Source organism: Bombina bombina, chromosome 4 (genome assembly GCF_027579735.1).
Source record: "Bombina bombina isolate aBomBom1 chromosome 4, aBomBom1.pri, whole genome shotgun sequence".
Taxonomy (NCBI): Eukaryota; Metazoa; Chordata; class Amphibia; order Anura; family Bombinatoridae; genus Bombina; species Bombina bombina.
The window spans coordinates 83,837,834-83,864,906 of NC_069502.1; the positions used below are offsets into that span (position 1 = coordinate 83,837,834).

Below are 27,073 nucleotides of genomic sequence, written 5' to 3' on the forward strand. Positions count from 1 at the left end.
TTAAACAGACTTAGACAGCACTCAAATACGGTAAAATACAATTTTTGAAAAAACGGTACTATGCCTTTAAATAATAAAAAGCGCACACTTTTTTACTAAATCTCAAAAAAACATCCAATCCTTATGAAATTTTCACCATATGATCCTAATGATATGAAATGATTGCACAGTACATTTCAAGACAATTAACCCCTTATTGCCAAAACCAGAGCAAATTAAAGCAGACCACCGGTTTAATAAGCTACAGCACCATGCCACAGTCTCTGCTGTGGCCCTACCTTCCTTGGGGATTAGTTTTGGATGAAAATAAGCCTCTCTGGAGCCCTTCTAGCAATCTCTGGGCTCTGCACGTGAAGCTGCATGAAGCGGTCTTGCAAAAGAACTGCGCAACTGAGGCGCGAAAATTAGGCCCCCTCCCTCATCACTCCGGAGTTGTGGGGCCTTCCCAAGCCAAAATAGGTGTCTAAAGATATGCCAGGCGTAATAAAACCCCAAAAAATGTTCCAAACGTATTAAACACTTGTACAAATATCAGATTATAGTAATAAAATAATCGATTTCCCCATAACAGTGTCCACCAGTGATTTAAGCCCTTTAACTAAGCCATCCTTCTATACTGAGTCTCAGAAAATGGCTTACCTTCCCACATGGGGATTTCTGTCAGTCTTCTAGCATTACCAAGTCTTGTTAGAAAAAAAGTGACTGAGCATACCTTAAGCAGTTAAGCCTGCAAACTGTTCCCCCCAACTGAAGTTCTCCAGTACTCAACAGTCCTGTGTGGGAACAGCAATGGATTTTAGTTACAACATGCTAAAATCTTTTTCCTCTCAGCAGAAATCTTCATCACTTTCTGCCTCAGAGTAAATAGTACAAACCAGCACTATTTTAAAATAAACTCTTGATTGAAGAAATAAAAACTACAACTCTAACACCACATTCACTTTACCCTCCCGTGGAGATGCTACTTGTTAGAGCGGCAAAGAGAATGACTGGGGGGGCGGAGCCTGAGGGGGAGCTATATGGACAGCTCTGCTGTGTGCTCTCTTTGCCACTTCCTGTAGGGAATGAGAATATCCCACAAGTAAGGATGAATCCGTGGACTGGATACACCAAGTAAGAGAAATAAAGACAGCCAATTCCGCTGAAAAAAGAAACCACAACCCAAATCAAAAAGTTTTAATCTTATAATGAAAAAAACTGTAATTCTAAGTAGAAGAATCAAACTGAAACAGCTGCCTGAAGAACTTTTCTACCAAAAACTGCTTCTGAAGAAGAGAAAACATCAAAATGGTAGAATTTAGTAAAAATATTCAAAGAAGACCAAGTTGCTGCTTTGCAAATCTGATCAACAGAAGCTTCATTCTTAAAAGCCCAGGAAGTAGAAACTGACCTAGAAGAATGAGCCGTAATCCTCTGAGGCGGGGATTTACCCGACTCCACATAAGCATGATGAATCAAAAGTTTTTTTTTTTTTTGGGAGAAAAACAAAGACCAGTCACGGTCACGTTTATTTAACATAAACGGTTAACTTGTGCCTGCGATGATATTTAATACCATTGCAGGCACTCAAAAAAATTAACTTCCAAACTTGGCAAACAAGTTCGTTAAACAATCCGTTGGCGGCATCTCACCCTAACCTAACCCCTATCAGCAGCTGGTCAAGGCCCCTTTCGGTGTTTGCAGCGTGACACCCGGCTGTTCACGCCCAATGGCACAAAAAGAGAGCTGTGGAAATAAGAGATTTTCAGCCTGTACTCGCAAGGGAGGGGACCCCCCAAGCCGGCGCCTAGGCGGGCGTAACCCCTCCCCTTTCTTGACCGTCACTCTTCTCCTTCTGTGCCCGCTCCCCAGGGCCTTGACCACCGTCACAAGAGCCAGGCGTACTCTTGCCGCCAAACCAATAAGCCAACAGGCAACTATAATACATAGCACTATTAACCAATTACAACCTTTTTTTTTTTTTTTTTTAAATAACTAACAATAGAGCGCTCCTGATGTCTTTTAAGAAGATATCCAAACCAACATCTGTCAGTTGGACACCATCAGGGCGAAACAAATCCTTCCTGTCGTCCGTTATGAGCTCGTGTCTGACCACAAAGCCCCCTAAGGCTGTGACCGTCCTTCCCATCTCCCGGTTAACCTTTTTCCGTACATTGTACGCGGCCTTCTGGGTCACAATATACCTCCAATGTAGTCGTGCGACCACATTGGACCAGCCCAACTTAACATTTTTTTTTATTATTTTTTTTTATTTTTTTTTTTATTTTAAATGCTTTATTGAAACATTCACAATACAGTCATAATTAAGAACATCAAGCATTAAGGTTACAAGAGTAATAGCCATATTCAACAGGTAGTACATGATGGTAGAACGCACAAGGCGTATGCCACAGCACATATCAAGAACGCTAAGCTCTCAAAGTTCTCAACAGAGTGTAATGTCCTACAGCATAATAAGAAAATGGCATCTATGTTTAAGATGAACATATAATCATGACAGTGTGATAATCATTAAATAACAAATAACAATCAAACATTGTAAAATTGTAAAGTTGACTCACAGGTAGTATAGCTATATCAACAGAGTAAAGCGTTCTGTGAGTTAGTCTATATCTAGGTCACGACAATAGATGATATCTTCAGAGCGAGAGAAGAAGAAGAGAGGAGGAAAAGAGGAAAAGTGTATTAGAAGAGAAAAGGGAAAGAGAAGGACAGAAAGGAAGAAAAAAAGAGGAAGAAAAAAAAAAAAAAAAAAAAAAAAGGGGGGGGGGGGGAGGAGGGGAGTTGGGTAATGGGCGGGGGGAAGGGGAAAGGGGATAGGAAATTATTGTCTTAGAGGGAGGGAAGTGGAGGGAAGTGGATCATAATCCTAGGGACCAGAAGGGCTTAATCATAGGGACACGAGGTCCCTTGGTGTATTGGTTTGGACAGAAGTTACAGAGGCTATTGAACCTGGGAAGCTTTAATCAGGACAGTACTCCCAAATCAGGGCGTGTTGATCTTCAGTACTATGAACATGAGACACATAGGCTTCCATGGACTTGAGATATTTTAGGGTTTCCACAATTTGGTCCCAGCTTGGGGAGGTCGACTGCAGCCACATCCTAGCAATGGATAATTTAAGTGCAAGGAATAAGTAGACACAGAACCTTTTCTGTGGGACAGGCAGCTTAGGAGAATCAAAAGTTTTAACCAAGAAGCCAAAGAAATAGCAGAAGCTTTCTGACCTTTTTTAGGACCAGAAAAGATAACAAATAGACTACAAGTCTTGCTGAAATCTTTAGTAGCTTCAACATAATATTTCAAAGCTCTGACCACATCCAAAGAATGGAAAGATCTTTCCAAAGAATTATTAGGATTAGGACACAACAATTTCTCTACTAATATTGTTGGAATTCACAACCTTAGGTAAAAATTTAAATGAAGTCCGCAAAACTGCCTTATCCTGATGAAAAATCAGAAAAGGCGACTCACAAGAAAGAGCAGATAATTCAGAAACTCTTCTAGCAGAAGAGATAGCCAAAAGAAACAATACTTTCCAAGAAAGTAATTTAATGTCCAGAGAATACATAGGCTCAAACGGAGGAGCCTGTAAATCTCCCAAAACCAAATTAAGACTCCAAGGAGGAGAGATTGACTTAATGACAGGCTTGATACGAACCAAAGCCTGTACAAAACAATGAATGTCAGGAAGATTAGCAATTTTCCTGTGAAACAGAACAGAAAGAGCAGAGATTTGTCCTTTCAAGGAACTTGCAGACAAACCCTTATCCAAACCATCCTGAAGAAACTGTAAAATTCTAGGAATTCTAAAAGAATGCCAAGAGAACTTATGAGAGGAACACCATGAAATGTAAGTCTTCCAAACTCGGTAATAAATCTTCCTAGACACAGATTTACGAGCCTGCAAAATAGTATTGATCACTAAGTCAGAGAAACCTCTATGACTAAGCACTAAGCGTTCAATCTCCATACCTTCAAATTTAATGATTTGAGATCCTGATGGAAAAACGGACATTGAGATAGAAGGTCTGACCATAACGGAAGTGGCCAAGGTTGGCAACTGGACATCCGAACAAGATCCGCATACCAAAACCTGTGTGGCCATGCTGGAGCCACCAGCAGTACAAACGAACGTTCCAACATGATTTTGGAAATTACTCTTGGAAGAAGAACTAGAGGCGGAGAGATATAAGCAGGTTGATAATTCCAAGGAAGTGACAACGCATCCACTGCTTCTGCCTGAGGATCCCTGGATCTGGACAGATACCTGGGAAGTTTCCCGTTTAGATGAGAAGCCATCAGATCTATTTCTGAAAGCCCCTATATCTGAACAATCTGAAGAAACACATCTGGGTGAAGAGACCATTCTCCCGGATGTAAAGTCTGGCGACTGAGATAATCCGCTTCCCAATAGTCTATACCTGGGATATGAACCGCAGAGATTAGACAGGAGCTGGATTCCGCCCATGCAAGTATCCGAGATACTTCTTTCATAGCTTGAGGACTGTGAGTCCCACCTTGATGATTGACATACGCCACGGTTGGGACATTGTCTGTCTGAAAACAAATAAACGATTCTCTCTTCACAAGAGGCCAGAACTGAAGAGCTCTGAAAATCGCACGGAGTTCCAAAATATTGATTGGTAATCTCGCCTCTTGAGATTTCCAAACCCCCTGCGCTGTCAGACATCCCCAAACAGCTCCCCAACCTGAAAGACTCGCATCTGTTGAAATCACAGTCCAGGTTGGACGAAGAAAAGAGGCCCCTTGAACTAAACGGTGGTGATTTAACCATCAAGTCAGAGAAAGTCGAGTATTGGGATTTAAGGATATCAATTGTGATATCTTTGTATAATCCCTGCACCAAAGGTTCAGCATACAAAGCTGAAGAGGTCTCATGTGAAAACGAGCAAAGGGGATCGCGTCCGATGTTGCAGTCATGAGACCTAAAACTTCCATGCACATAGCTACTGAAGGGAATGACTGAGACTGAAGGTTCAGGCAAGCTGAAACCAATTTCAGACGTCTTTTGTCTGTTAGAGACAAAGTCATGGATACTGAATCTATTTGGAATCCCAGAAAGGTTACCCTTGTCTGAGGAATCAAGGAACTTTTTGGTAAAATTGATCCTCCAACCATGTTTTTGAAAAAACAACACGAGTTGATTTGTGTGAGATTCTGCAGAATGTAAAGACTGAGCAAGTACCAAGATATCATCCAAATAAGGAAACACTGCAATACCCCGCTTTCTGATTACAGAGAGAAGGGCACCGAGAACCTTTGAGAAGATCCTTGGAGCTGTTGCTAGGCCAAAAGGAAGAGCAACAAATTGGTAATGCTTGTCTAGAAAAGAGAATCTCAGAAACTTATAGTGATCTGGATGAATTGGAATATGAAGATATGCATCCTGTAAGTCTATTGTGGACATATAATGCCCTTGCTGAACAAAAGGCAGAAAAGTCCTTATAGTCACCATTTTGAATGTTGGTATTCTTACATAACGATTCAAAATTTTTAGATCCAGAACTAGTCTGAAAGAATTCTCTTTCTTTGGTACAATGGACAGATTTGAATAAAACCCCAGACCCCGTTCCAGATATGGAACTAGCACAATTACCCCAGATGACTCCAGGTCTGAAACACATTTCAGGAAAGCCTGAGCCTTTACTGGGTTTACTGGAATGCGTGAGAGAAAGAACCTTCTCACAGGCGGTCTTACCTTGAAACCTATTCTGTACCCTTGAGAAACAATGTTCTGAATCCAATGATTTTGAATTGAACTGATCCAAACATCTTTGAAAAATCGTAATCTGCCCCCTACCAGCTGTGCTGGAATGAGGGCCGCACCTTCATGCGGACTTGGGAGCTGGTTTTGATTTTCTAAAACGCTTGGATTTATTCCAGACTGGAGAAGGCTTCCAATTGGAAACTGTTCCTTTAGGGGAAGGGTCAGGCTTCTGTTCCTTAATCTGGCGAAAGGAAAGAAAACGGTTAGCAGCCCTATATTTACCCTTAGATTTTTTATCCTGCGGCAAAAAAGCTCCGTTCCCCCCAGTGACAGTTGAAATTATAGAATCCAACTGAGAACCAAATAATTTATTACCTTGGAAAGAAAGAGATAGCAACGTTGACTTAGAAGTCATATCTGCATTCCAAGATTTAAGCCATAAAGCTCTTCTAGCTAAAATAGCTAAAGACATATACCTGACCTCAATTCTAATGATATCAAAAATGGCATCACAAATGAAATTATTAGCATGTTGAAGAAGTTTAACAATGCTATACACATTATGATCTGGCACTTGTTGCACTAGAGCCTCCAACCAAAAAGTAGAAGCTGCAGCAACATCAGCCAAAGAAATAGCAGGCCTAAGAAGATTACCTGAACATAAATAAGCCTTCCTTAGAAAAGATTCAAACTTCCTATCTAAAGGATCTTTAAAAGAAGTACTATCTGCCATAGGAATAGTAGTACGTTTAGCAAGAGTAGAGATAGCCCCATCAACTTTGGATTTTTTCCCAAAACTCCAATCTATCAGCCGGCAAAGGGTACAGTTTCTTAAACCTTAAAGAAGGAGTAAATGAAGTACCCAAACTATTCCATTCCCTAGAAATGACATCTGAAATAGCATCAGGAACTGGAAAAACCTCTGGAATAACTACATGAGGTTTAAAAAACAAATTTAAATGTTTACTGGTTTTAATATCAAGAGGACTACACTCCTCGATATCTAATGCAATCAACACCTCTATAAGTAAAGAACGAATAAACTCCATCTTAAATAAATATGAAGATTTGTCAGTGTCAATATCTGAGGCAGAATCTTCTTAACCAGATAGATCCTCATCAGAGATAGATAAATCAGAATGTTGGCGGTCATTTAAAAATTCATCTGATTTATGAGAAGTTTTAAAAGACCTTTTACGTTTATTAGAATGTGGTATAACAGACAGGGCCTTCTGAATAGAATTAGAAACAAATTCTCTTACATTAACAGGAATATCCTGAACATTAGATGTTGAAGGAACAACAACAGGTATTGGATTATTACTAATGGAAATATTGTCTGCTTTTGATAGTTTATTATGACAACTAACACAAACTACAGCCGGAGGAACAGTTACCACAAGTTTACAACAAATGCACTTAGCTTTGGTAGAACCGACATCAGGCAGCAGCATTCCAGAAGTAGATTCTGATACAGGGTCAGATTGCGACATCTTGCAATATGTAATAGAAAAAACAACATATAAAGCAAAATTATCAAATTCCTTAAATGACAGTTTCAGGAATGGGAAAAAAATGCAAACAGAATAAGCCTCTGGTAACCAGAAGCAAAAAGAAACAAAGACTTAAATAATGTCAAAAAAACTGGCGCCAAGTATGACGCCCACAATTGACAAATTTTTTGGTGCCAAAAATGTCTGCAACAAACACGAGAAAACTCCCGGCGTCAACTACGACGCCGGAAATGACGTCATTGATGTCAAACGTAATTCTCGCGCCAAAAAAGTCTTGCGACAAAAATGACGCAATAAATTCTAGCATTTTTTGCACCCGCGAGCCTAACAGCCCGCAATTTAGAAAAAAAGTAAAATGAAAAATTTTCAGGTAAGAATTTTTTTTATTTATATGCATTTCCCAAAAATGAAACAGAGTCTGTAAGAAGGAAATATACTGATTAACCTGAATCATGGCAAATATAAGTATAAAACATATATTTAGAACTTTACATATAAAGTGACAAACCATAGCTGAGAGTGTCATAAATAAAATAAGACATACTTACCAAAAGACACTCATCTACATATAGTAGATAGCCAAACCAGTACTGAAACGAGAATCAGCAGAAGTAATGGTATATAAGAGTATATCGTCGATCTGAAAAGGGAGGTAGGAGAAGAATCTCTACGACCGATAACAGAGAACCTATGAAATAGATCCCCGATAGGATGACCATAGCATTCAATAGGCAATACTCCCTTCACATCCCTCTGTCATTCACTGCACTCTGAGAGGAAAACCGGGCTTCAGCCTGCTGCGAAGCGCATATCAACGTAGAAATCTAGCACAAACTTACTTCACCACCTCCATAGGAGGCAAAGTTTGTAAAACTGAATTGTGGGTGTGGTGGGGGGTGTATTTATAGGCATTTTGAGGTTTGGGAAACTTTGCCCCTCCTGGTAGGAATGTATATCCCATACGTCACTAGCTCATGGACTCTTGCCAATTACATGAAAGAAAAGGGTGCTAAACTCACCCTTTTTGTGCCGTTGCACAGCGCTAAACTCAGCTGCCTCAGCCACACACGGCACATCAGTCTCCTTCAACAAGATGACGTTTGCACTTCTAAACCGTGCGTGTCAATTAACAGGTTTCTGTATGCACGCATGGCTATTGATTTAGAGGTGCGACACTTTATTGGTAGAAGACCGATGTGCCGGAGCCGCTGAGTTTAGCTCTGTACAATAGCACAGAAAGGGTGAGTTTAGCACCCTTATGTTTTTACATATTTGATCACTTAACCTCCACTTGATTTTAAGTGATGGTAAATCCATCAATTTGTTAAACGCTAAGATTTACCATCACTTTAGCCTCAGAAAGATGAAAGGTCCAAAAAACATAAATTATGCTTACCTGATAATTTCATTTCCATCGAGGGGAGGAGAGTCCACAGCTTCATTCATTACTACTGGGAATTAAGAACCTGGCCACCAGCTGGAGGCAAAAACAAAATTTATGCTTACCTGATAAATTCCTTTCTCCTGTAGTGTGGTCAGTCCACGGGTCATCATTACTTCTGGGATATTGACTCCTCCCCAACAGGAAGTGCAAGAGGATTCACCCAGCAGAGCTGCTATATAGCTCCTCCCCTCTACGTCACCTCCAGTCATTCGACCAAGGACCAACGAGAAAGGAGAAGCCAAAGGGTGTAGTGGTGACTGGAGTATAATTTAAAAAATATTTACCTGCCGTAAAAAACAGGGCGGGCCGTGGACTGACCACACTACAGGAGAAAGGAATTTATCAGGTAAGCATAAATTTTGTTTTCTCCTGTTAAGTGTGGTCAGTCCACGGGTCATCATTACTTCTGGGATACCAATACCAAAGCTAAAGTACACAGATGACGGGAGGGACAGGCAGGCTCTTTATACGGAAGGAACCACTGCCTGAAGAACCTTTCTCCCAAAAACAGCCTCCGAAGAAGCAAAAGTGTCAAATTTGTAAAATTTGGAAAAAGTATGAAGAGAAGACCAAGTTGCAGCCTTGCAAATCTGTTCAACAGAAGCCTCATTCTTAAAGGCCCAAGTGGAAGCCACAGCTCTAGTAGAATGTGCTGTAATTCTTTCAGGAGGCTGCTGTCCAGCAGTCTCATAGGCTAACCGTATTATGCTACGAAGCCAAAAAGAGAGAGAGGTAGCCGAAGCTTTTTGACCTCTCCTCTGACCAGAATAAACGACAAACAGGGAAGACGTTTGTTGAAAATCCTTAGTTGCCTGTAGATAAAATTTCAGGGCACGGACTACATCTAGATTGTGTAGCAGACGTTCCTTCTTCGAAGAAGGATTAGGACACAAAGATGGAACCACAATCTCTTGATTGATATTCCTGTTAGTGACCACCTTAGGTAGGAACCCAGGTTTAGTACGCAGAACTACCTTGTCTGAATGAAAAATCAGATAAGGAGAATCACAATGTAAGGCAGATAACTCAGAGACTCTTCGAGCCGAGGAAATCGCCATTAAAAATAGAACTTTCCAAGATAACAGCTTAATATCTATGGAATGAAGGGGTTCAAACGGAACACCCTGTAAAACATTAAGAACTAAATTCAAACTCCATGGCGGAGCAACAGTTTTAAACACAGGCTTGATCCTAGTTAAAGCCTGACAAAAAGCTTGAACGTCCGGAACTTCTGACAGACGTTTGTGTAAAAGAATGGACAGAGCTGAAATCTGTCCCTTTAAGGAACTAGCGGATAAACCCTTTTCCAAACCTTCTTGTAGAAAAGACAATATCCTCGGAATCCTAACCTTACTCCATGAGTAACTGTTGGATTCGCACCAATATAAGTATTTGCGCCATATCTTATGGTAAATCTTTCTGGTAACAGGCTTCCTAGCCTGTATTAAGGTATCAATAACTGACTCAGAAAAACCACGTTTTGATAAAATCAAGCGTTCAATTTCCAAGCAGTCAGCTTCAGAGAAATTAGATTTTGATGTTTGAAGGGACCCTGTATCAGAAGGTCCTGTTTCAGAGGTAGAGACCAAGGTGGACAGGATGACATGTCCACCAGATCTGCATACCAAGTCCTGCGTGGCCATGCAGGCGCTATTAGAATCACTGATGCTCTCTCCTGTTTGATTCTGGCAATCAATCGAGGAAGGGTGGAAACACATAAGCCATCCCGAAGGTCCAAGGTGCTGTCAAAGCATCTATCAGAACCGCTCTCGGATCCCTGGATCTGGACCCGTAACGAGGAAGCTTGGCGTTCTGTCGAGACGCCATGAGATCTATCTCTGGTTTGCCCCAATGTCGAAGTATTTGGGCAAAGACCTCCGGATGAAGTTCCCACTCCCCCGGATGAAAAGTCTGACGACTTAAAAAATCCGCCTCCCAGTTCTCCACTCCCGGGATGTGGATTGCTGACAGGTGGCAAGAGTGAGACTCTGCCCAGCGAATTATCTTTGATACTTCCATCATTGCTAGGGAGCTTCTTGTCCCTCCTTGATGGTTGATGTAGGCTACAGTCGTGATGTTGTCCGACTGAAACCTGATGAACCCCCGAGTTGTCAACTGGGGCCAAGCCAGAAGGGCATTGAGAACTGCTCTCAATTCCAGAATGTTTATTGGTAGGAGACTCTCCTCCTGATTCCATTGTCCCTGAGCCTTCAGAGAATTCCAGACAGCGCCCCAACCTAGTAGGCTGGCGTCTGTTGTTACAATTGTCCAGTCCGGTCTGCTGAATGGCATCCCCCTGGACAGATGTGGCCGAGAAAGCCACCATAGAAGAGAATTTCTGGTCTCTTGATCCAGATTCAGAGAAGGGGACAAGTCTGAGTAATCCCCATTCCACTGACTTAGCATGCACAATTGCAGCGGTCTGAGGTGTAGGCGTGCAAAGGGTACTATGTCCATTGCCGCTACCATTAAACCGATTACCTCCATGCATTGAGCCACTGACGGGTGTTGAATGGAATGAAGGACACGGCATGCATTTTGAAGCTTTGTTAACCTGTCTTCTGTCAGGTAAATTTTCATTTCTACAGAATCTATAAAAGAGTCCCCAAGAAGGGAACTCTTGTGAGTGGAAAGAGAGAACTCTTCTTTTCGTTCACCTTCCATCCATGCGACCTTAGAAATGCCAGTACTAACTCTGTATGAGACTTGGCAGTTTGAAAGCTTGAAGCTTGTATCAGAATGTCGTCTAGGTACAGAGCTACCGAAATTCCTTGCGGTCTTAGTACCGCCAGAAGAGCACCCAGAACCTTTGTGAAGATTCTTGGAGCCGTAGCCAATCCGAATGGAAGAGCTACAAACTGGTAATGCCTGTCTAGAAAGGCAAACCTTAGATACCGGTAATGATCTTTGTGAATCGGTATGTGAAGGTAAGCATCCTTTAAATCCACTGTGGTCATGTACTGACCCTTTTGGATCATGGGTAAAATTGTCCGAATAGTTTCCATTTTGAACGATGGAATTCTTAGGAATTTGTTTAGGATCTTTAAATCCAAGATTGGCCTGAAAGTTCCCTCTTTTTTGGGAACCACAAACAGATTTGAGTAAAACCCTTGTCCTTGTTCCGACCGTGGAACCAGATGGATTACTCCCATTAATAAAAGGTCTTGTACGCAGCGTAGAAACGCCTCTTTCTTTATTTGGTTTGTTGACAACCTTGACAGATGAAATCTCCCTCTTGGGGGAGAGAATTTGAAGTCCAGAAGGTATCCCTGAGATATGATCTCTAACGCCCAGGGATCCTGGACATCTCTTGCCCAAGCCTGGGCGAAGAGAGAAAGTCTGCCCCCCACTAGATCCGTTCCCGGATCGGGGGCCCTCAATTCATGCTGTCTTAGGGGCAGCAGCAGGTTTCCTGGCCTGCTTGCCCTTGTTCCAGGACTGGTTAGGTCTCCAGCCTTGTCTGTAGCGAGCAACAGCTCCTTCCTGTTTTGGTGCAGAGGAAGTTGATGCTGCTCCTGCTTTGAAATTACGAAAGGAACGAAAATTAGACTGTCTAGCCTTAGGTTTGGCTCTGTCTTGAGGCAGGGCATGGCCTTTACCTCCTGTAATGTCAGCGATAATTTCTTTCAATCCGGGCCCGAATAAGGTCTGCCCTTTGAAAGGTATATTAAGTAATTTAGATTTAGAAGTAACGTCAGCTGACCAGGATTTTAGCCACAGTACTCTGCGCGCCTGAATGGCGAATCCGGAATTCTTAGCCATAAGCTTAGTTAAATGTACTACGGCATCTGAAATAAATGAGTTAGCTAACTTAAGGGCTTTAAGCTTGTGTGTAATCTCATCTAATGGAGCTGATTCAAGTGTCTCTTCCAGAGACTCAAACCAAAATGCTGCTGCAGCCGCAGGCTCAATGCATGCAAGGGGTTGCAATATAAAACCTTGTTGAACAAACATTTTCTTAAGGTAACCCTCTTAACTTTTTATCCATTGGATCTGAAAAGGCACAGCTATCCTCCACCGGGATAGTGGTACGCTTAGCTAAAGTAGAAACTGCTCCCTCCACCTTAGGGACCGTTTGCCATAAGTCCCGTGTGGTGGTGTCTATTGGAAACATCTTTCCAAATATCGGAGGAGGTGAGAACGGCACACCGGGTCTATCCCACTCCTTAGTAACAATTTCAGTAAGTCTCTTAGGTATAGGAAAAACGTCAGTACTCGACGGTACCGCAAAATATTTATCCAACCTACACATTTTCTCTGGTATTGCAACTGTGTTACAATCATTAAGAGCCGCTAACACCTCCCCTAGTAATACACGGAGGTTTTCCAGCTTAAATTTAAAATTTGAAATATCTGAATCCAATCTGTTTGGATCAGAACCGTCACCCGCAGAATGAAGCTCTCCGTCCTCATGTTCTGCAAGTTGTGACGCAGTATCTGACATGGCCCTAATATTATCAGCGCACTCTGTTCTCACCCCAGAGTGATCACGCTTACCTCTTAGTTCTGGTAATTTAGCCAAAACTTCAGTCATAACAGTAGCCATATCCTGTAATGTGATTTGTAATGGCCGCCCAGATGTACTCGGCGCTACAATATCACGCACCTCCCGAGCGGGAGATGCAGGTACTGACACGTGAGGCGAGTTAGTCGGCATAACTCTCCCCTCGTTGTTTGGTGAAATATGTTCAATTTGTACAGATTGACTTTTATTTAAAGTAGCATCAATGCAGTTAGTACATAAATTTCTATTGGGCTCCACTTTGGCTTTAGCACAGATAACACAGATATCTTCCTCTGAATCAGACATGTTTAACACACTAGCAAATAAACTAGCAACTTGGAAATACTTTTCAAGTAATTTACTATAATATGAAAACGTACTGTGCCTATAAGAAGCACAGAAAAAGTTATGACAGTTGAAAGTTAATAAACTGAAAGGTTATAGCATCAAATCTTTGTAAAAAACACAATTTTAGCAAAGGTTTGCTCCCATTAGCAAAGGATAACTAGCCCTGATAGCAGAAAAAAAATTATAGAAATAAACGTTTTTTATCACAGTCAACTACAATCTCACAGCTCTGCTGTGAATGATTACCTCCCTCAAAACAAGTTTTGAAGACCCCTGAGTTCTGTAGAGATGAACCGGATCATGCAGGGAATACAATAAACTTCTGACTGAATTTTTTGATGCGTAGCAAAAGCGCCAAAAAAAGGCCCCTCCCCCTCACACACAACAGTGAGAGAGATCAGTAAACTGTCATAAATTAAATAAAACGACTGCCAAGTGGAAAAAAATAGTGCCCAAAACATTTTTTCACCCAGTACCTCAGAAAATGAAACGATTTTACATGCCAGCAAAAAACGTTTAACATAAAATAAATTAAATGTTATTAAAAAGCCTGTTGCTAGTCCCTGCAAATTAGGCTAAAGTCTTATGCATACAGTATAATTCCAGTGAAGTGCCATTCCCCAGAATACTGAAGTGTAAAATATACATACATGACAGCCTGATACCAGTTGCTGCTACTGCATTTAAGGCTGAGTTTACATTATATCGGTATGGCAGAATTTTCTCATCAATTCCATTGTCAGAAAATAATAAGCTGCTACATACCTCTTTGCAGATTAATCTGCCCGCTGTCCCCTGATCTGAAGTTTACCTCTCCTCAGATGGCCGAGAAACAGCAATATGATCTTAACTAAGCCGGCTAAAATCATAGAAAAAACTCAGGTAGATTCTTCTTCAAATTCTACCAGAGAAGGAATAACACACTTCGGTGCTATTATAAAATAACAAACTTTTGATTGAAGGTATAAAACTAAGTATAATCACCACAGTCCTCTCACACATCCTATCTATTCGTTGGGTGCAAGAGAATGACTGGAGGTGACGTAGAGGGGAGGAGCTATATAGCAGCTCTGCTGGGTGAATCCTCTTGCACTTCCTGTTGGGGAGGAGTCAATATCCCAGAAGTAATGATGACCCGTGGACTGACCACACTTAACAGGAGAAAACACCCCAGCCAAAGGCTTAAATACCTCCCTCAGTTCCCTCAGTTCCCTCATCCCCCAGTCATTCTGCTGAGGGAACCAGGAACAGTAGGAGAAATATTAGGGGTAAAAAAGTGCCAGACGATGATAAATTTAGGGCCGCCCAACGGAGATACGGGCGGAAGCCGTGGACTCTCCTCCCGCCGATGGAAATGAAATTATAAGGTAAGTATAATTTATGTTTTCCATCTAAAGGGGAGGAGAGCTCACGGCTTCATTCATTACTACTGGGAAAATATACCCAAGCTTTAGAGGACACTGAATGAAAACCAGGAGGGTAAAAAGCGGACCCTAATCTAAGGGCATCACAGCCTGCAAAACCTCTCTCCCAAAAACAGCTTCCGCAGAATAATAAACGTCAAACGTCGCAAGGGAACTCCTTGTACCCCCTTGATGGTTGATGTAAGCCACCAAGGTAATGTTGTCGGTCTGGAATCTGATAAAACTGACCGAGCCCAGAGAAGGCCAAGCCTTCAGAGCATTGTAGATTGCTCATAGTTCTAGGATGTTGATTGGAAGGAGAGACTCCTCCCTGGACCACTTTCCTTGTGCAATCCTGGCACCCCAAACAGCTCCCCAACCTGACAGACTGGCGTCCGTGGTCACAATCTCCCAGAGCGGTCTCAAGAAGGATGTCGCTTAGAAGAAAAAACAAGTAGTCCGGAGCTGCAGTTAAAAACTTCTTGATATTATTAATCCATAAAAGCATACATGATAGACAAAACATGCCCTTCCAGAGACTCAAACCAAAATGCTGCTGCAGCCGTGACAGGCGCAATGCATGCAAGGGGTTGCAATATAAAACCTTGTTGAACAAACATTTTCTTAAGGTAACCCTCTAACTTTTTATCCATTGGATCTGAAAAGGCACAGCTATCCTCCACCGGGATAGTGGTACGCTTAGCTAAAGTAGAAACTGCTCCCTCCACCTTAGGGACCGTTTGCCATAAGTCCCGTGTGGTGGTGTCTATTGGAAACATCTTTCCAAATATCGGAGGAGGTGAGAACGGCACACCGGGTCTATCCCACTCCTTAGTAACAATTTCAGTAAGTCTCTTAGGTATAGGAAAAACGTCAGTACTCGACGGTACCGCAAAATATTTATCCAACCTACACATTTTCTCTGGTATTGCAACTGTGTTACAATCATTCAGAGCCGCTAACACCTCCCCTAGTAATACACGGAGGTTTTCCAGCTTAAATTTAAAATTTGAAATATCTGAATCCAATCTGTTTGGATCAGAACCGTCACCCGCAGAATGAAGCTCTCCGTCCTCATGTTCTGCAAGTTGTGACGCAGTATCTGACATGGCCCTAATATTATCAGCGCACTCTGTTCTCACCCCAGAGTGATCACGCTTACCTCTTAGTTCTGGTAATTTAGCCAAAACTTCAGTCATAACAGTAGCCATATCCTGTAATGTGATTTGTAATGGCCGCCCAGATGTACTCGGCGCTACAATATCACGCACCTCCCGAGCGGGAGATGCAGGTACTGACACGTGAGGCGAGTTAGTCGGCATAACTCTCCCCTCGTTGTTTGGTGAAATATGTTCAATTTGTACAGATTGACTTTTATTTAAAGTAGCATCAATGCAGTTAGTACATAAATTTCTATTGGGCTCCACTTTGGCTTTAGCACAGATAACACAGATATCTTCCTCTGAATCAGACATGTTTAACACACTAGCAAATAAACTAGCAACTTGGAAATACTTTTCAAGTAATTTACTATAATATGAAAACGTACTGTGCCTATAAGAAGCACAGAAAAAGTTATGACAGTTGAAAGTTAATAAACTGAAAGGTTATAGCATCAAATCTTTGTAAAAAACACAATTTTAGCAAAGGTTTGCTCCCATTAGCAAAGGATAACTAGCCCTGATAGCAGAAAAAAAATTATAGAAATAAACGTTTTTTATCACAGTCAACTACAATCTCACAGCTCTGCTGTGAATGATTACCTCCCTCAAAACAAGTTTTGAAGACCCCTGAGTTCTGTAGAGATGAACCGGATCATGCAGGGAATACAATAAACTTCTGACTGAATTTTTTGATGCGTAGCAAAAGCGCCAAAAAAAGGCCCCTCCCCCTCACACACAACAGTGAGAGAGATCAGTAAACTGTCATAAATTAAATAAAACGACTGCCAAGTGGAAAAAAATAGTGCCCAAAACATTTTTTCACCCAGTACCTCAGAAAATGAAACGATTTTACATGCCAGCAAAAAACGTTTAACATAAAATAAATTAAATGTTATTAAAAAGCCTGTTGCTAGTCCCTGCAAATTAGGCTAAAGTCTTATGCATACAGTATAATTCCAGTGAAGTGCCATTCCCCAGAATACTGAAGTGTAAAATATACATACATGACAGCCTGATACCAGTTGCTGCTACTGCATTTAAGGCTGAGTTTACATTATATCGGTATGGCAGAATTTTCTCATCAATTCCATTGTCAGAAAATAATAAGCTGCTACATACCTCTTTGCAGATTAATCTGCCCGCTGTCCCCTGATCTGAAGTTTACCTCTCCTCAGATGGCCGAGAAACAGCAATATGATCTTAACTAAGCCGGCTAAAATCATAGAAAAAACTCAGGTAGATTCTTCTTCAAATTCTACCAGAGAAGGAATAACACACTTCGGTGCTATTATAAAATAACAAACTTTTGATTGAAGGTATAAAACTAAGTATAATCACCACAGTCCTCTCACACATCCTATCTATTCGTTGGGTGCAAGAGAATGACTGGAGGTGACGTAGAGGGGAGGAGCTATATAGCAGCTCTGCTGGGTGAATCCTCTTGCACTTCCTGTTGGGGAGGAGTCAATATCCCAGAAGTAATGATGACCCGTGGACTGACCACACTTAACAGGCGAAAACACCCCAGCCAAAGGCTTAAATACCTCCCTCAGTTCCCTCAGTTCCCTCATCCCCCAGTCATTCTGCTGAGGGAACCAGGAACAGTAGGAGAAATATTAGGGGTAAAAAAGTGCCAGACGATGATAAATTTAGGGCCGCCCAACGGAGATACGGGCGGAAGCCGTGGACTCTCCTCCCGCCGATGGAAATGAAATTATAAGGTAAGTATAATTTATGTTTTCCATCTAAAGGGGAGGAGAGCTCACGGCTTCATTCATTACTACTGGGAAAATATACCCAAGCTTTAGAGGACACTGAATGAAAACCAGGAGGGTAAAAAGCGGACCCTAATCTAAGGGCATCACAGCCTGCAAAACCTCTCTCCCAAAAACAGCTTCCGCAGAATAATAAACGTCAAACGTCGCAAGGGAACTCCTTGTACCCCCTTGATGGTTGATGTAAGCCACCAAGGTAATGTTGTCGGTCTGGAATCTGATAAAACTGACCGAGCCCAGAGAAGGCCAAGCCTTCAGAGCATTGTAGATTGCTCATAGTTCTAGGATGTTGATTGGAAGGAGAGACTCCTCCCTGGACCACTTTCCTTGTGCAATCCTGGCACCCCAAACAGCTCCCCAACCTGACAGACTGGCGTCCGTGGTCACAATCTCCCAGAGCGGTCTCAAGAAGGATGTCGCTTAGAAGAAAAAACAAGCAGTCCGGAGCTGCAGTTAAAAACTTCTTGATTTTATTAATCCATAAAAGCATACATGATAGACAAAACATGCCCTTAGTGTCCAAAGCTTACGCGTTTCGGCTGGAGTGCCGTACTCATAGCTTACTGACCACCTTCTCACTAATGGGCTATTTAAGAGGTGTAAAACAATTTGATTCGCTAGGGTTCATGTTTAAATTTAACTATTCGATTGCTGTCCAGTTAGTCTGGTATGTAAGATAACTGTTTAATACTGCATTCTCACTCAGACTAACATATGAAAAGCAATTTACATGTACCACTTAGACTATGATTGCAAAAACTTGAATTTACCTTTAGTAGAGATAACTAACAAAATTGTCGCCTAGATAAAGCTAGGACATATTTGCAAATATTAACTTACAATGTTTCAATGATTTAAAATTATAAACATTTAAACACTTGCATAGCATATATGTGGTGGTGTTATATCCACCACACCGTGTAAAGAAAAATTTATTTTGATCCTTATAATGTTCTATTGTTGATCAAGATACTGTTTACTTTGCTGCATTTGTCCAACCTAACACAACACTTAGGCCATTTAAAAATGTTGAAATATGTCTAAAACTACCCAGTGTAATACTAAGGGATATGTAGACTACTACATTCTATGGCTATTGGAGTGAGGGGATTGCATTATTACTGCTACGTAATTATGTAAGAACATTATTCCTTGAAAAGTGTTTAACAGAGTTGTTCCCTACAACCTAACTTGGTCTAATTAGAGTGGAATATACAATTTAAATGAGGTACACAGGTATCACCGCAAATTTTTTTTTCTGGTTTACAATTCGATATGCCAGAAAACTTATTGGATCTACATTCCAAATGCTATTCTATCCATATTTTGCCCTAGGCCTTACAGGATTGGCAAAGTGTGTTATGACATGTCTATAAATGTCATAACATCTCCTGTAAGGCATGTGAGCATGTCATAATAGGTGAAGGTTTTAAAAGTGAAGTAACCAATAGAACCTATAGACATAGTAGGTGTATGAACTGCCGAAGTAAATACACAATTTATTTGGCAGGTTGTCGAGATTGTCACCTACAGTATGTAGGTATGACGACAAGGGAGACGCGTGAACGTATCCGGGAACATCTCGCAGATATTAAAACCGGTGTCCTGACTACCCCCATGGTGCAACATTTCAATGTGGTCCATAATAAACAGGTGGATAGTTTTAAATGGACTATCATTGAAATAGTTGATACAAATAAAAGAGGGGGTGATAGAGATCAGGCACTGGCAAAGCGAGAGGTATTCTGGATTTTTCACCTTCAGACCAGGTACCCAAAAGGTAATTCATCGTATGACCTTATAAATTTTTGGAATTAATGGTGACCACTGTAAGAGAGGTGAGATACACAGGTTACACACTTTGCCAATCCTGTAAGGCCTAGGGCAAAATATGGATAGAATAGCATTTGGAATGTAGATCCAATAAGTTTTTTGGCATATCGAATTGGAAACCAGAAAAAAAAATTTGCGGTGATACCTGTGTACCTCATTTAAATTGTATATTCCACTCTAATTAGACCAAGTTAGGTTGTAGGGAACAACTCTGTTAAACACTTTTCGAGGAATAATGTTCTTACATAATTACGTAGCAGTAATAATGCAATCCCCTCACTCCAATAGCCATAGAATGTAGTAGTCTACATATCCCTTAGTATTACACTGGGTAGTTTTAGACATATTTCAACATTTTTAAATGGCCTAAGTGTTGTGCTAGGTTGGACAAATGCAGCAAAGTAAACAGTATCTTGATCAACAATAGAACATTATAAGGATCAAAATAAATTTTTCTTTACACGGTGTGGTGGATATAACACCACCACATATATGCTATGCAAGTGTTTAAATGTTTATAATTTTAAATCATTGAAACATTGTAAGTTAATATTTGCAAATATGTCCTAGCTTTATCTAGGCGACAATTTTGTTAGTTATCTCTACTAAAGGTAAATTCAAGTTTTTGCAATCATAGTCTAAGTGGTACATGTAAATTGCTTTTCATATGTTAGTCTGAGTAAGAATGCAGTGTTAAGCAGTTATCTTACATACCAGACTAACTTGACAGCAATCGAATAGTTAAATTTAAACATGAACCCTAGTGAATCAAATTGTTTTACACCTCTTAAATAGCCCATTAGTGAGAAGGTGGTCAGTAAGCTATGAGTACGGCACTCCAGCCAAAACGCGTAAGCTTTGGACACTAAGGGCATGTTTTGTCTATCATGTATGCTTTTATGGATTAATAAAGTCAAGAAGTTTTTAACTGCAGCTCCGGACTACTTGTTTTTTCTTCTAAGCAATAGCCTATTTTTGCACGGAGCAATTACAGCTGGTTAAGTCCTGGAGGCGAAAGTATCTAAGGAGGTGTAGGTGGATTACACGACTAACCTGCTGTCCCATTGCCGTCAGGATCGTACTGCCTGGTATCGCTACTCTCCCTCATCCGTAAGCCGGCCGCATCTGTGTGACGTCATCTCACGGAGCCCCAGAGTGTTCGGACGGACGCCAGTGCAGCGTGTTGGCGGCTGCATGCTTGTGTGAGTACACTCCAAGCAGGGATACGGCGTACCGCAGAGAGCCCAGGAGAGAGGTCTCCCAAACGGCTCTCCACTCAAGGTGTATGGAGAAGGAACATAAGTGACAAGGGCCATGAAGAGAGGGTAAGTCTTTTTGTGGATAATTACAGAGAAGCAGGGACATTGCTAAATAAGTGTGATCACAGACAATAGAGTAACCTGCATGTTTTACAACATCTACACCCAAAAGAGACACTTACGTGTTCCCCAAAGGGTTACCTCTTTATTGAGGCTTATTTCATTGTCAAGAAGGATGTCCCCATGGACAGTTGCTCCGGACGAATCCACCAAGAGAGGGAGTTCTGAGTCCGAGCATCCAGAAATATCAGCTGCGATAGATCTGAATGATCACCATTCCACTGTCTCAACATGTGGAACCTGGCGAATGGGATGACATCTATGCTTGACACCATGAGACCTATCATCTCCATACATTGAGCCACTGATGGGCTTGAGGAGGACTGAAGGGCTAGACAGGTGGACGCAAGCTTCCTGTGCCTCTGATCTGTGAGAAATATCTTCATGGACATAGAGTCTATTATCATGCCCAGGAACTCCACCCTGTTGCTGGGAACCAGGGAACTCTTTCCTGAGTTGATCTTCCAACCGTGAGATTGGAGCAGAAGAAAAGCCCTTGAATGATCCTCTGCAAGACTGAACGACGGCGCCTGAACTAGGATGTCGTCCAGGTAAGGGGCCACCGCAATGTCCCTGGATCTGGCCACTGCAAGCAGCGCCCCCAGAACCTTTGTGAAGACTCTTGGGGCCATCGCCAGACCAAAAGAAAGGGCCACAAACTGGAAGTGTTGGTCCAGAAATGCAAATCTTAGGAACCTGAAATGGTCCCTGTCTATTGGCACATGAAGGTAAGCGTCCTTCAAGTCTACAGTCGTCATGAACTGGGGGCAAAATAGATCTGAACGTTTCCATTTTGAACGATGGAACACTCAGAAACTTGTTTAAACACTTTAGCTCCAGAATCGGGCAGAACGTGCCCTCCTTCTTTGGATCCACAAAAAAGTTGGAATAGTACCCTAGACACCTCTCTACTAGGGGTACTGGTACGATAACCCCTAAAGAGGTAAGAGCTCTCTCACACACTCTAGAAAAGCCTCTCTCTTCTCCGGTCTTGAAGACAGGTTCGACAGGAGGAATCTGCCCTTGGGCGGATGGGATCTGAACCCTATCCTGTAACCCTGGGAGACCACTTCAAGAACCCATGGGTCCTGAATGTACTGCAACCATGCGTCTGAGAATAGAGATAATCTGCCCCCTACGTGATCCGGAGACCGGTCGGGGTCCGCCCCTTCATGTCGATTTCATCTCAGTCAGCTTCTTACTTTGCTTAGACTTGTTCCAAGATTGAGCCGGCTTCCACGATCCCTTGAACTGATCCGCTTTTGCGGCGGGATGCTGGCGCAGGGCCTTAACCGCACGAAAGGTAGATCCTTTAGGCTTAGCCTTCTTATCCTGCGGTAGGAAAGCTCCCTTGCCTCCCATGACCGTAGATATAATCGAATCCAATCCTGGACCGAACAGGATACTTGAAAAGGCAAGGAAAACAGCCTCGCCTTAGAGGTCATGTTCGCAGACCAAGATTTTAGCCACAGAGCCCTGCGAGCTAAAACAGAAAAACCTGACACCTTAGCATTCAGGCGTATAATTTGCATATTGGCATCGCAGATGAAAGAATTGGCGATCTTCAGCACCTTAATCCTCTGCTATATTTCGTCGATGGATGTCTCACCCTTGACCATTTCACACAGGGTTTCACACCAATATGTTGCAGCTCCAGTGACCGCCACAACAGCCGCTGCTGACTGAAAAACAAACCCTGTGTGCTGCAACATCTCTCTCAACATGTTTTCCAGTTTTTATGGGCTCTTTATACGACTTACTATCCTCGAGGGAAATAGTCGTCTGCTTCGCGAGCGTAGAGATAGCCCCATTCACCTTAGGGATGGTCCCCCACAGCTCAAGCTCAGAGTCCAGTACAGGGAACAGTTTTTTAAAGGAAGAAGGGGAAAAGGAAGAACCTAATAGCTCCCATTCGTTCTTAATAATATTAGCCATCTTAACGGGAACCGGGAAAGACTAAGGTAATGTCCTCGTATACCATGTCAAGCTTAGGAATCACAGGTTCCTCCAGTATCTTAAGTAGCAAGCACGTGTCGTAGCAGAAAGCGCAAATTCTCCATCCTAAACCTAAAATCAGGCTCCTCCGCAGCCGGAGGTTTAGATAACAACGACTCCGACCCAGAAGGGGCCTCCTCCGAAGAGTCGGAGTGGGCCTCGTCCTCGTATAGAGCCTCTGGATCTCCCATCGGCGAGGACAAAACCTGGGCCCGGCCGCTAAGAGAAACCCTACGCTTGCGCTTAGCAGAACGTGGTAAGGCATGGATCACTTTTGAAACCGCCGATTCCAGTTGGTCCGCAAAGTGTGAAGGCCAACGAATCTCTCCCGAAGGAGTAACAGTCGGACCCCAGAGCACTGCATGTGCAATCAGAGATGAATGTAGGGAACGCACCTCCCGGGACAAAGAACCCTCAGAGGTGGACGGCTCAGTAGTACTAGACATCCGTTTACATTTAGATGTTGTAACTTTATCAAGGCATGTGGAACATAGTTGAGCAGGCTGATATACCAGAACCTCCTCATAAACACAGGAATGAGACTTTATTAAGGAAGGAGAGCCTTCCAACGCGTCAGAGTCCTCCATCGCTTGTGCGCATTGTTAGACTAACTTTGTTTATTAAAAAGGCACCTTTATACCACCAATGGCCGGGGCACTCACCACCTCCTAGGAACCGGACTACAGAAACCGCTACGTCTCCTGTGCCACAGATCAACAGGAAGGATAGATAGCCACACCCAGTTGCCTGGCGGGACCGCCCCTGCACTAGGAAAAAACGTGCCAAAAACACAGCCGTGTGAGATTCACAAATAACCTGAAAGTTCCACACAATGCCAGAGCCTCATCTCGCACATAGCGCAGCAATGACACAATAAATAATATCATGTATAAACCACCCCTGTTCAATAATCCCCCTTCCAGTAATATTAACCCTTGATTCTGTAAAGATAAAAAGGCGCCACACTGTGACCCTGTCTTCTATGTAATCATTATTAATAAAAAATGAAACGATCTTACCAGAATCTACGCCATGGAACAGGAACACGGCCCTTCAAGTGTGACAGGTTAGTAGCCTCGCTCCTGACATGGACTTGAGTGAAGAAAGCAGGCAGCGAAACTCGACAACGCTGATTGCTTATGGAGCTGTTAATATGAGTTGGGATGGTTTCGCAGGAAGACTCCCCCTGCATCTCCGGACTGTAACTTTCGACCAGGCTCTCGCTGAGAGGCTGACAGGACTACTAAAAACTCCATTCCCACTGTGAAGAGTACTACCCTCCATAAGAGACTATTCTGAAAAGCCGGCACTCCTCTGCCAACCTCCTGTGATGAAAGGCAAAGAATGACTGGGGGATGAGGGAAGTGGGGGAGGTATTTAAGCCCTTGGCTGGGGTGTCTTTGCCTTCTCCTGGTGGCCAGGTTCTTAATTCCCAATAGTAATGAATAAAGCCATGGACTCTCCTCTCCTTTAGATGGAAAACAGAGTTTTGAGAAGGTATTGCAGGTGGCTAATAACCCAACTAGTAATTACTATTATAATTTAAAAAGTGGCAACATTTTACATAGCACCATACTAGGTCCTGGCTTAGTGTAAGTGGTAGAGAAAGGTGATCACAGCATGGGCTAATTACCCAAGATACAACACTGCCCAGTCAATTTCAGTTTTGTTGTGCATATAGTAGACATGTGCATTTGGAGGTTTCAGAATGCAGAAGGTGGTGGCCACTCACGGTGTTAGGCTCTTTTCAGAGTTGGATTTCTTCTTGTGAAACACTTGTGCAAATTCAGATCTTAGTGTGTTACAGGTTCACAAGAAGAAATCCAGCTTCAAAAAAACCAGAACATCGCAAGCGGCCACCTTCTTACGCATTCAGAGGCATCCGAAAGCTCCAAATGCGCATGCCAAGCAAATAGGATTATCCATATGCTTTTCATTAATATATTCCACTTAGTTCCAGTTGATTTATGTTGCCCTAAGTACAAGCAAATGTCTACCTTGTCAACTCCATTTTTTTTTCCATTATATCTTAACTAGTGCACAGGTGAAATAATTAGCCGATAATGAGAGCAGGTGAATAATTGTGGTTACGGATCAGCTAATTATTTCCCCTGTGCTCTAGTTTTGCATAACCAACACTGTTATATTAATAAATATTTTATCTCTGTAATTACCTGTATCTAAGACTCTGCAGACTGCCCCATTATCTCAGTGCTTTTTACAATCTTGCATTTTAGCCAATCAGTGCTGGTTCTTGTATAACCATTATCATTCGCAATGTTGTTATCTATATGGCACACATGAACTAGAACTATCTGGCAGTTGTGCAAGCTATTAAAAAGGACTGAGATAAGGGGCGTCCTGCAGAGGGTTAGAAACAGGCAAACTTAAAGGTTATAAAGTATATTAATATAACAGTTAGTTCTAACTTTTTAAACAATAAAAAAATTCATGTAGACTTTCCCTTTAAAGTGGTCAGACAATGGTTGTGTGGAATATTGTACTGTTAAAGGGACTTTAAACCAGGGTGGATTATTTTTTTTTGTCCCTTTATGATATCATGAAAATCTGGCCTGGAGTTGTGAAACACTATCTTACATCATACACATGTAAATGAAAGAAAAATAATCACATTCACACTTACCTCTGGCAAACAGAATTCTGGCACAGAATCTACAAATACTCGCCCAGAGCATTCCTTCAGCTCCTGGAGGGGAAAAGAAAGAAAAAGGGAGGAATGTATTATTACACAGGTAATACATACAATGTGCATATTATCTCATTGAAAATAAAAAAATTTCTTCAATAAGATACAAAATGACTGAAAAGTGTTATTTATCAAATGTATCATCTACATCTAGGATGCCCAACCTAGGGCCCTGCGGTCATGTGGCCCTCAAGTACTTTGTCTGCCTTTGCAATGTGTTGCAGTTGGTTATTTGCGTATGAACAATGGGAGCATTTTTAAAGGGACAGTAAACACCTTGTAATTATAAGACAATTCTGTCTTGATGATATAGAATAATATATCAGACAAGTCTTAACAAATTTACATCCTTTCTACTGCAGTTAACAAAACACCTCCCACATTTTGCCTTATTTGGATCAGCCAATCTGAGCTTTAATCTCCACTTAACAAGACTAGCCACAGTTATATTGTTAGTATAAAGTAGTTCTGCAGTTATTTTCTGATAAATCCAAATAGAGACAGATTTGTAGCAGAGTTAGCCTTTAGAAGTCCGCAGAGTGCATTTCTAGCTCTAAGAATTATAACCGGTTTGATTTTGAAAGCTAAATTACATGAAAAGGGGGCAAGTATATATTTCAAATATATTGTAATCTTTTCATTATGAAGAACTAAATATCCTATATAATAAAGTGTGTTTGTCCGAAGCTGTCATGCGCAGTAGAGACTGACCTGGTGTCGGAGTTATGAAGTGGGCGTAACCAGGGCGCGGAGTGGGCATGGTCGGATGTGGAGTGGACGTGGCCGGGCGGGTGCGGAATGGGCGTGCCTGGGTGCGACGTAGGCGTGACCGGGGGTGCAACGTGGGCGGGGCCGGGCGTGACGTGGGACGGATGCTTGCCGACTCCGAGAGGTCTAAAGAGGGGGGATAGAGAGAGGGACAGCAAAAGAGAGGGGAGAGAGAGACAGCAAAAGAGAGGGGGGGAGAGAGACAGCAAAAGAGAGGGGGGGAGAGAGACAGCAAAAGAGAGGGGGGGAGAGAGACAGCAAAAGAGAGGGGGGGGAGAGAGACAGCAAAAGAGAGGGGGGGAGAGAGACAGCAAAAGAGAGGGGGGGGAGAGAGACAGCAAAAGAGAGGGGGGGAGAGAGACAGCAAAAGAGAGGGGGGGAGAGAGACAGCAAAAGAGAGGGGGGGGGGGAGAGACAGCAAAAGAGAGGGGGGGGAGAGAAAGCAAAAGAGAGGGGGGGAGAGAGACAGCAAAAGAGAGGGGGGGAGAGAGACAGCAAAAGAGAGGGGG

General features: G+C 42.3%; 1 protein-coding gene across 1 annotated transcript in view; it reads right to left on the reverse strand.

Moving 5' to 3' along the window:
- Positions 1–27,073, reverse strand: part of INTS9 (integrator complex subunit 9) — a 271,893-nt gene that overhangs the window by 181,576 nt on the left and 63,244 nt on the right. Inside the window, exon 4 of the mRNA XM_053711080.1 lies at positions 25,734–25,796. Within this exon, the coding sequence (XP_053567055.1) occupies positions 25,734–25,796 (63 nt within the window). The remainder of the gene's footprint in view (positions 1–25,733; positions 25,797–27,073) is intronic.